Source organism: Perkinsus marinus (assembly GCF_000006405.1).
Source record: "Perkinsus marinus ATCC 50983 genomic scaffold scf_1104296929362, whole genome shotgun sequence".
Lineage (NCBI taxonomy): Eukaryota > Perkinsozoa > Perkinsida > Perkinsidae > Perkinsus > Perkinsus marinus.
Window position 1 is genome coordinate 152,900 of NW_003216476.1, and position 11,218 is coordinate 164,117.

At 47.1% G+C, this 11,218-nt stretch overlaps 3 protein-coding genes across 4 annotated transcripts in view; 2 read left to right on the plus strand and 1 right to left on the minus strand.

The window, feature by feature from the left end:
- Positions 1-4,890: 4,890 nt before the first annotated feature.
- Pmar_PMAR015860 (cathepsin L, putative) lies at positions 4,891-6,796 on the plus strand (the record flags this gene model as incomplete). Of its 2 annotated transcripts, XM_002787458.1 has the most annotated exons (9): positions 4,891-4,988; positions 5,037-5,131; positions 5,181-5,303; positions 5,350-5,460; positions 5,512-5,605; positions 5,662-5,800; positions 5,941-6,079; positions 6,129-6,394; positions 6,442-6,769. In XM_002787458.1, the coding sequence occupies 8 exons, from the start codon at positions 4,891-4,893 to the stop codon at positions 6,197-6,199; spliced, it is 870 nt and encodes a 289-aa protein (XP_002787504.1). In that variant the 3' UTR covers positions 6,200-6,394; positions 6,442-6,769. The 2 variants fall into 2 exon arrangements, with proteins under 2 accessions (XP_002787504.1, XP_002787505.1); XM_002787459.1 differs by having other exon boundaries at positions 6,129-6,796.
- Positions 6,797-9,138: 2,342 nt separating this feature from the next.
- Pmar_PMAR015861 (hypothetical protein) lies at positions 9,139-9,864 on the minus strand (the record flags this gene model as incomplete). The annotated part of the gene is made up of 1 exon (XM_002787460.1): positions 9,139-9,864. One exon carries the CDS (start codon positions 9,862-9,864, stop codon positions 9,139-9,141), a length of 726 nt encoding a protein of 241 aa, XP_002787506.1.
- Positions 9,865-10,699: 835 nt separating this feature from the next.
- Pmar_PMAR015862 (conserved hypothetical protein) overlaps positions 10,700-11,218 on the plus strand; it is a gene marked incomplete at both ends in the record, with an annotated part of 2,508 nt that continues 1,989 nt past the window's right edge. Inside the window, one exon of the mRNA XM_002787461.1 lies at positions 10,700-10,730. Within this exon, the coding sequence (XP_002787507.1) occupies positions 10,700-10,730 (31 nt within the window). The remainder of the gene's footprint in view (positions 10,731-11,218) is intronic.

Sequence of the window (11,218 nt, forward strand, 5' to 3'; positions counted from 1 at the left end):
GATGAATCTGCTAGTTGCTGACCATGAATCGCGCGAGAACAATAGTCAGATTATCATATTATGATCTTTGCGAGCTTTCATCTCCATAAATTATCATGAAAAAGTTCTGAAGAAACGATTGTTGTGGATTGCTACTCAAACTAGATGGCGTTCTTCAGCGCACCGCACTTTGTTTCAGTATTTTTAGAATACTAGGCGTTGGAGGTTGCACATTGCGCAGTGCACCGTGGCTTCTGTTTCCAAACAAAAGCTGTCAAGACATCAGCTCTGAAGCTCATCGATTCCATAATCTCACCATCGGTTTTCACCATTTCACTAGACTGTCGTGTTCATCAATGGCGAACTTACAACCCTTTCGAAGGTTGTCAGTTTCACAAATCATGAGTACCCAATTTCAAGTAGCCATTAATTAGATTGATTAGTGGAGATTCTCCACAACCGCTTCATCCCATAATGAACCACGGTTTACTCATCCTCGAGAGGTTATTGAGTAACATCATGACATCCACAACAAGCATCTCCTGCACACAACAGCGTACGCTGTAGGTCAATCATCTGTAGTGACGTACCCTTTCAGGTGGCTCCTCACGTCATGAGACCTTTACAGTGAGTTCAAACTCAGGAGCAACGGCAAGATACTCGAAATAGGGCAAGTCCCAGCACTCAACAACAACAACAGTGTAAATTGAGCCAGACAATGATAGTTAAGGTCATGACTTCTCAACGAATCCCGCTTGCAATACCTGATCGAAAACATGTAAAATACTCAAAATGGCTAAACTCGACTGTTGCAAATACAGAGCCGATCGAAGCTTCCCAAGCAAAAGTTTTGGTCCAAAACTCGTCACAATCTGTCGACTTCATCTGTGACCATCGGACTCCTATCCTCACACAGCTGAGGATTGCACGTCCAAGACAGTAGACCGGGTGACAGAGAATGAGCAAATCGAGCCACCGCCCCCAACAGCAATTTGCAAATGATAAACCTCGCATTAACAGTAAGGACCGGTAGCAACTCAAACATCAAATAGAATACACAAGCATAGAGTAACCAGCTTCGCTGGCGAGCGCGTCACAGACCAGTGTTTGCACCACTCTATAGACACACAAGTTTCGTGAAGGTTACCACACAGAGCATATAGAGGGCGAGTGACGGTCAGGGGAACGATGTGAGTTGACCACATTGTAAAGTTATGAAAAGAGCGGACCCGTTTGCCCGAAGGACAGAGAAGACATAAACCTTTGGTTTGATTGTATGGAACGAATTTCCCGAAACCAAGGATAGTAATAGCCGCTTGGTGAGGATCATTCAATTTCCGAAGATACCTCTCCGAAAAATAATCAGTTTTGTCGTTGGAGTGAGCCTCGATCTCAGATTTCTCCACCGTGTCACCCAAAAAAGCAAAGCGCTTTATATCGGATGATGCACCATGTATGATCTCACTATCGTCGTCCATAATACCGATCCGATATCGACCCAAACCCGAGGTATAGGTAAGAGTATCGATGTGATAGAGAGACGAAGGAGAACCTCAGGAAGAGATTCGATAAAGGGTAGGTTCGGGCCCCACACTTGCTCGTGCATACACGTGACACGTGGGCGAGCACAGGCATCCTAATCGCGCTGTACATACATTCTGAAAAGGAAGTGACCAGCCTTTCAGGAATTTAGTGACATACTCTGGGAGATCCACATCTTTGGTGTCAGACTATTGTTGACACCTGAATCATCGCAGGGGAGAATCTAGACCCATATAAGTGTAGTCATAATTGGTACGTGTGTACCAAAGCATTGCAAGTTGTCAAGTTATGGCAACAATGAAGGTGTTCCATACGGTGTACTCGATTCTCTTTCGATCGGCCCTTTCAGGATCATACATGTCTATGTCGCGCTGGGCTATAGCCTCACTGTCTCCAACGGGTGCTTCTGAGCCGGCTATTGTACGGTTGAGGTGGGGAATCATCCCGAAACCTATAATGTTCCCGGGGGAAACTCATTTTGAATTTTCCGCATGGCCAAGAACTCATTCTTCAATCAGTTTCCCATTTAAAATCACACTCGTGGGTCTGGTAGGGTGATTCGGTACGGACCGACCCTAGAAGTATCGACGAGGGAAAGACACTCAGAGACACAGAGTCTGAGTGACACTCAGTGAGTGTGCCGACGACAGTGCGTGTCTGCACCCTTTTCGGTACTTGCTCCCGGGAGTGGTGGGATTGGGTTAAAATACAGACGATCCTTCAACCCGTGACCATGCTATGACATACGGAACTCGGGGAAGATCCGCTCGCCTCACGGTTACATCTCTGCAGTGCGAATCGGTAGCGAAGCGTACCTCGGTATTCAACCTAGGTTAACAAGTTAACCTCTAGTAAATATCATCACATAAGGAGCATGTTCCTCCTTTTTATCGTGCCCTGGGGATGTTCTCTCCCAAAGCTAAACGGGCCCCTGGTTTTCGGGCGATCAGTTGCTAGTTCATAAAGCCCAGCAATAAGCGTTTCGTTGCGTATAGCCACTTTTACGGAAACCACCCTAAACTACTTGAGTTAACTATGTCCTCCCAAAGAAGAGTATAAGCCTAGTTACTCTACCCCATCCGTGTAAGCTGGTTTACTAGTATTCTCCTTCCCTGAAGACAACGAGCGTAGATTTTAGGTGTAGTTTTAGAGTATGTGCCTCAGGAAACATCGTATGTTCCATAGGGTCCTTGTGAACTCCGTGATGACTTCTGGGATGGCTATTTACGATAGAAGGCGAAATTAATTCTGAAATTCGCACTCGCGACACTTCTGAACAAAACCATTCTCGATTCGGAAATAGATGTAATTTTCATTTTGCTCTCGTACAGGTTTAGGAAATCGAAAATCAGCTTCTGGTGAGGTGTCGCAAAAGACTCATTTCGTTTTCGAGGAGTTTCACCCGCTTTGCGTGAAGTGGCGTAATACTCTGTGAAATTTGTGGAATATTTTTTCCGCTAGTGTTTTACGTATCACGGGTGAAACTCCAATCAGTGTGAATATTATATGTATGATCGAGAATAACATAACCTTGCAAGAAATAATCGCCTTCAATGAGGAGATCTCGAAGACGTATCTTGAGGTTGCCCGCGCAACCGACGGGGAAGAAGATACTCTCCTGTGCAACGGCGAACTACTAGTAATAATAACACATCTGAATTGGTAGTAGCAGTCATTGGTCAGATCGCGCCACCTAGGCTCAGCAAATCTTCTTTTCTTCATGCGCTTGCGCTAGAGGGAGGCGTTTTTACTACTATGCGGACTACTTTCAATGGCACTAGGATATTGTCGCTGGATCGGCACGTGAAGAGGCTGGCGGCTGCTTATGAGGATATGAACGATGTAAGTGTGTTTCTTGGAAGGCCTGGGAGCAGGGCAGTGTTGGAATGTATGCTCAGCTGAGTGCAGGAGTTTCTTCACTGTATGTACAAATTCGTCAGAATTTTTATATTGTTACCAACTTATGTGCATATTTTCCCACACTGTTACATATCCGGTGGCGGACTATGATTATGATAATGTATAATTACTATGCTGAGAGTATAAGCCCTTTACAGTAAGATAGGATACGGTATGTATATGCAGGGTGTCTTTAACAAAAGTGGAATTTCGTGGCGCGTGAAAAGTAAAGGATCTTATCGCAAGCCTCTATAGAGTAACCTTCATGGAGTAGTGGCGGCGGTGATCTCATCTCAACCTCTATTATTTTATCGATGTACATACCGCACGCGGCGCTATTCGTCTGATATCGTGTGTGTAGTTGTCTGGATCAGCTTCCCATCTAGCTTTGGGAGATAGCGTTTCCCAGGGTTTGATAGAAATAAGGAGAATGTGATGATGACACTTACATTGGAAACTGATTGAAGAATGTGTTCCTAACCATTAGAAAAGTTTCAAGTTTTTCTGGATTGTTCCTTTAGGTAGCAGAGCTGGACCGACTGGCATCGAAACTAAAGGGGATGTGCCGCCTGGGTATATCCGCGATGAATGGAGAAGCTAAAGTTGAGGATTTTGAGGCGCAAGTGACGGTTGGCATCACATACAAGAGGAAAGACATGTGCCCGCCGGAGAGCAACGTGCGCGGCGCCAGCAGAGGCGCTCGTCGGACTAACTCGATGCTTCGAGGGCTGGAAGCCACAGACACCTCCTGTCTTCCAGCCCACCAGACCCACGCGCCCAGGAGTGGGATATTTAATAAGTGTTAACTAGTTAACACAAGTTAAATACCGATACGGAGGGCGCGTCACACAGTGCGTCTCCGTCACACACGTGCATATCATCCGCGGTGCGTCCTCCACCCTTATCCGGGGTGCGTCGTAAAACGACCTGTGCAGGCGAACGTCGCCGCAGCTTTACAGAACCAGACGGCATATGCCGTGTATAATTTCTTTCAACCCAGCCCGCCACTCCCGGGAGCAAGCATCGGTTGGTCGAGCGTGCGCGGCGTCGCATCGCCGGCATGCGCCCGCCGGAGAGCAACGTGCGCGGCGCCAGCAGAGGCGCTCGTCGGACTAACTCGATGCTTCGAGGGCTGGAAGCCACAGAACTTCTGTCTTCCAGCCCACCAGACCCACGCCCCCAGGAGTGGGATATTTAATCGGAGCGTTAGAATCACTACTTAGTTTATCTGTCCCAAATCCTTCAACATGCGCGCTCGTGTGACATCGCCGCGAGCAACTTCATCACTCAAATATTCATGCTTACCATGAACTCTTGAGAAGCGATCTTTGCTCTAGCCGCTCTGTTAATCTTGCGTGTTCCGGTATACAGCCAACTCCCCCGACGAGAGTTGATGTTCTTGCTTGCCTTGCATTAGCAATGCTAGAATAGCACGCTTACTTCTGAATCAGAAGTTCTGATTCGTTCATAATGTCTTCCATCCTGACGGTTCTACTCGCGTTTTTGCCTTTGTACGAGTCTCTGGATGTCGACACGGCCGGCTTAGCTTTCCTTGGTTTCCAAAAAAAGTGGGACATAACCTATGATGTACTGCGATATACTGATATTCTTCCAAGGTATGGCAAGAGCTACGAGAGTGGGGAAGAGGAGATCAAGAGGGCCGCAATTTTCCAGGATAACCTGGATTACATTCAGAAAGTCAACGCCCAGAGTGCGTGGTTTCTGCTGTTCGCCACGTGACTGGTGCAGAACTGGTTCAGATTTGTCGTACAAATTGGCAGTCAACGAGTTCGCGGATCTCACTTTCGAGGAGTTTGCTGCTGTTAGGCTCAGTTCAATCGAAACGCATGGGGAGATGGAGAGAGATGGATTTGTTGATGAGTGTGAGGCATGATTTCCTTGGTGTCAAATGAAAGCCCCACGTGCTAGCTGGAACTGACCCTACTCTCCCGTCCTCGGTTGATTGGAGAGACAAGAATGTACTCACTCCGGTCAAGGATCAAGGAAATTGTGGCAGCTGTTGGGCATTTGCTGTGACCGGTAGCATTCTACTGGACCAGCTCAAGAAACCCTAGCTTTTGTGTTATTCAGGTGCTCTCGAAGCGAAGCATGCTATCGCTACTGGTGAACTGTTGTCCTTTTCCGAACAACAGCTCGTGGATTGCAGCCGGTCATATGGGAATCAGTAAGTGTACTGAGACCGCTGGGCCACCTACGGTTCACTTGTACTTCTCATCTTAGTGGTTGCCAAGGAGGATTACCCCGCTTCGCCTATAACTACATAAGAGACCATGGAATCGACCAAGAGTCGACCTATCCTTACAATATCTGGAGCGAGTCTTGCAATCAGTCGCTCGAGAAAAGAGCCGACGGACTCCCAGTAAGAATAGACGTACTCTAAGAGTACCACTCTTGCTGTATTTTCATACGTAATATTGGCCCACACTTCTGAGTGATTACTCCTTCATATTCCGTCTCGCTTATCCTGAGCATCCTCCGTAATGTCTCCGCTCTGCACAGGTCGGAGAAGTAACTGGCTACAAATACCTACCCCAAACGGACAAGGCACTGATGGGAGCGCTGGTGGCTGCTCCTGTTTCTCTGGGCATGGTTGCGGAATCATCTCTTCAATTCTATCATTCCGGAGTATACTCATCCCGTAAGATATGCAATCGATGCTGATGCGGATGAAGCATCGTGCTTCTCAGCCATGTGTCATGGTCAACTGAATCATGGCGTTGTGGCTGTTGGTTATGGAGCTGATGAAGGACAAGAGTAAGAGCTGACATTTCCAATTTTTCTGTCAGATGCGATTGACTTTATCACTCGGTGCGAGAGCCTCGGTTGCTAACAGCGTGGTATATCTAATAGATTTGGATACTCGCCGCTCAGTTACTACATCATTAGAAACTCCTGGGGTCGTTCTTGGGGTCAAGACGGTTACTTTATTTGCTGCGGGGAGGCGGTGGTTATGGTGAGCATTGACGTCCATGATGGCATCAGCAATGTAATCACTCCTAGGTGAATGCGACATACTCAAACAAATGTCTGTTGCGACAATGAAGTCCAGATGAATCTGCTAGTTGCTGACGATGAATCGCGCGAGAACAAAAGTCAGATTATCATATTATGATCTTTGCGAGCTTTCATCTCCATAAATTATCATGAAAAAGTTCTGAAGAAACGATTGTTGTGGATTGCTACTCAAACTAGATGGCGTTCTTCAGCGCACCGCACTTTGTTTCAGTATTTTTAGAATACTAGGCGTTGGAGGTTGCACATTGCGCAGTGCACCGTGGCTTCTGTTTCCAAACAAAAGCTGTCAACACATAAGCTCTGAAGCTCATCGATTCCATAATCTCACCATCGGTTTTCACCATTTCACTAGACTGTCGTGTTCATCAATGGCGAACTTACAACCCTTTCGAAGGTTGTCAGTTTCACAAATCATGAGAACCCAATTTCAAGTAGCCATTAATTAGATTGATTAGTGGAGATTCTCCACAACCGCTTCATCCCGTAATGAACCACGGTTTACTCATCCTCGAGAGGTTATTGAGTAACATCATGACATCCACAACAAGCATCTCCTACACACAACAGCGTACGCTGTAGGTCAATCATCTGTAGTGACATATCCTTTCAGGTGGCTCCTCACGTCATGAGACCTTTACAGTGAGTTCAAACTCAGGAACAACGGCAAGATACTGAGTATCTCGCCGTTGTATCCGAAATAGCCGAAATATCCCTATTTCGAGTATCTGATACTCGAAATAGGGCAAGTCCCAGCACTCAGCAACAACAGTGTAAATTGAGCCAGACAATGATAGTTAAGGTCATGACTTCTCAACGAATCCCACTTGCAATACCTGATCGAAAAGATGTAAAATACTCAAAATGACCAAACCCGACTGTTGCAAACACACAGCCGATCGAAGCCTCCCAAGCAAAAGCTTTGGTCCAAAACTCGTCACAATCTGTCGACTTCATCTGTGACCATCGAACTCCTATCCTCACACAGCGTCGCTGTACATACATTCTGAGAAAGCCAGCCTTTCAGGAATTTAGTGGCATACTCTGGGAGATCCACATCTTTGGTGTCAGATTATTGTTGACACCTGAATCATCGTAGGGGAGAATCTAGAACCATATACGTGTGGGCACTGCATCAAATCTAAGCGATATGCATAAAAACCAAAGAATATCAGCGCGCCATTGATGGAAAGTAAAGGTTGACATACAGGTGATGACCGTAACGCGAGTAGGAATCTAAACTGCAAATTCCAAAGAAAACAAGAACTGCAGGTGAAAGCGGAGAAAGGGAAACCCGAAACCCCACCCGAAACCCGACGGAAAACCAGAAACCCGAACTGTTATCCAAGGCCAGGCTGCAATCCAGGGTTAATTCGAAATGCAGGTGAGAGCGTGCGCTAAACTTCTTTAGAAAAGAGGCCTATTCTTTAGAAATAAGATTTCCCCATATACATGTAGTCATAATTGGTACGTGTGTACCAAAGCATCGCAAGTTCTCAGGTTATGGCAACAATGGAGGTGTTCCATACGGTGTACTTGTTTCTTTCTCGATCGGGCCTTTCGGGATCATACATGTCTATGTCGCGCTGGGCTATAGCCTCACTGTCTCCAACGGGTGCTTCTGAGCCGGCTATTGTACGGTTGAGGTGGGGAATCATCCAGAAACCTATAATGTTTCCGGGGGAAACTCATTTTGAATTTTCCGCATGGCCAAGAACACATTCTTCAATCAGTTTCCCATTTAAATATTCCACTCGTGGGTCTGGTACGGTGATTCGGTACGAGCTAGGTATGAGCATCGGGGGTTCTTGGCGCCCCCGACCCGCCACGTATATAACTGAGGTGTGTTGCGGGAATCCCGCACCCACGCATGTTCCCGCTAAGAGTCACCGGGGCGCACCCGTGCCGGGATTCCCGGATCTGGCGCGCTACGCTTATAATAAGCGGCTTATTCATGGTATTCCGCTTGGGGCTCAGAGCCTCAACTTGAGGCTCTCAAAACCAAGTTTTGAAAACTCTGAAGTCCAGTCTGCATTGTTCAGAGGTAAGACGCTTATCGTACGAGACGCGCTACAAATTGTAGCGCACGCCTATATAACGGAATCACCCTTAAGCATGGACTGCTCAGGTTGCGTTGCTCACACGCGAAATAGAGAATTCAGAGAATCACCGTCCACAGTGACTTCCCCCTGCTCCTTCCGATTATAATATCGTGATATCGCTTCTCCGATGCTCGACCCTTGACTCAAGGGCCTTGAGCTTGGGGCCCCGCGGTGTTCGACTTCTAGCTTCTCTACGAATCGTAGACTACGATGCTTCTCACTGTGAGACATCAATGAGAATGAATAATCCTATCCAGTCATGGAAGTATCATACTTCCATAGGCATGTAGAATGAGGCATTCCATGCCGCATGGTACAACCTCACGGAACTGTGAGCGATATACCTATAACGGTGAGGAATTGGGCGAGCGCATATTTTCGTGGCGATCAGTCACGTGCTCCTGATCAGCATGGATTTCAACTTAGAATTTTCAAGTAGTCCGGAACACGGACTGCGGGGACCCGGAATGCGGGAACCCGGTTCCCCGGCCGGGAAATCCGGGGAGGTTTCTCGCCGGGTCGGCAAATACACGGAAAAGGGGCCGTGAGGCGGGAAAATCAAATTTTTGCGCGGCCCGGGCCGCTAACGGCCCGGGCCCGCTAGGGAAATGCGGGTAGGCTGACGTCGTCTCAGCTCCGCCTTCGCTGAAGCTGGGGCCAAGGCGATCAACTTGTTGAGGATCATCTGGTCGAGGGAAGCGTTAGAGAGCTTCTTATCATCAGTTAACTTCTTATTGTATTCGGTCAACATACGTCGAGCACGTGCCAAGAACGTACCGACGTTAGTACCAGGAGCCCACCGAAGATCATGAAAGTTGTCCAAGAGAGCATCCGCTGGACGACGAGCCAGCATCTGCAGCATGATCCGACCGTCCTCCTCGAAGGTCTGCTTAGGGGCGTACTGATCCCACATCTCGTAGAACTCATCGGTAAGGTACATTCCTAAGCGAGAAGCCTTCGTAGCCGAAGTCCAACCGGCAGCATTAGCAGTGTTCTCATAGCGTCTCAACCATGCGGCAAAGTCGGTGGTACCATTGTATCGTTCAGGCATTTGCAGGTTGACACGAAGTTCCTCCTTGTGGCCACGGTCGATAACTGGAGCCTGAGGGCGTACAGAACCAGCCTCAGCCCGAGTTGACAAGGCGTCAAAGAGGTCGTTGTAATCTCTGGCATGGTCAATGGCCAACCGTATGTGGTACTGAGTAGCATCGTCGTCCATACCAGCAGCAGTAGCATCTGCTCTGGCTTGCTCTTCAATCAGCGACAGATCCTTCTTCTGAATGCCAAGATCGTTACCAGGTGTCGACATTGGGAACCAAGCACGTAGAGGAAGGTCTTAACCACTGATAAGGGATAACCAAGCTTAAGGAGAACGAAGTTGTAGTAATAGCAACAAGGAGCTGCTACCAGAAATGTAGTCCGTCGAGAGGAGAACTACAGTGACCAAGATCGTTCTGCTATTACTAGTGAACTCGACAGTACGTTAGTCCGAAAGTCGACTAAGTACAGTACACCAAAGCTCGTAAGCAAGGTAATTCCGTATGGTTCCACAAAGCGTGACGCCCCCTTGGTGGTGTGACGCACCAATCGATTACGCTACAGGGCGAACGAGATTAGAACTGCATCCTAAGTCTAAGGGAATGTCAAGCGATCAAGTCAGCAAGTTACAAGGTCTACACAAGTTAACCTCTAGTAAATATCATCACGTAAGGAGCATGTTCCTCCTTTTCATCAAAGCCTGGGGATATTCTCTCTCAAAGCTAAACGGGCCCCCGGTTTTCGGGCGGTCAGTTGCTAGTTCATAAAGCCCGGCAATAAGCGTTTCGTCGCGTATAGCCACTCTTACGGAATAGTAAATATAATGGAAGTTCCTGAGGTCGTCGTCGGCACCTTGTGGAAGAACAACATGATATCTTTCGTATTCCTTGATTCATGCTGTGATGTTGATCATCCCTTAGCTCCGCTCCGCCTACACAATAATGATGAGATTGAGACAATAGCAGCTGGCGTCTAGCCTGTACTCAACCATGTACTCGAAGATTCATCAACCTCGCCCGCCCGACAGTTTTAATATATCACTCATCAATTCAGAAGCATGACTAAGATAAAGAAGTATCTCTCACCCTAAACTACTTGAGTTAGCTATGTCCGCTCCCAAAGAAGAGTATAAGCCTAGTTACTCTACCCCATCCGTGTAAGCTGGTTTACTAGTATCCTCCTTCCCTGAAGACAACGAGCGTAGATTTTAGGTGTAGTTTTAGAGTATGTGCCTCAGGAAACATCGTATGTTCCATAGAGTCCTTGTGAACTTCGTGATGACTTCTGGGATGGCTATTTACGATAGAAGGCGAAATTAATTCTGAAATTCGCACTCGCGACACTTCTGAACAAAACCATTTTCGATTCGGAAATAGATGTAATTTTCATTTTGCTCTCGTACAGGTTTAGAAAATCGAAAATCAGCTTCTGGTGAGGTGTCGCAAAAAACTCATTTCATTTTCGAGGAGTTTCACCCGCTTTGCGTGAAGTGGCGTAATACTCTGTGAAATTTGTGGAATATTTTTTTCGCTAGTGTTTTACGTATCACGGGTGAAACTCCAATCAGTGTGAATATTATATATATGATCGACAATAACATAACCCTTGCAAGAAATCATCGCCTT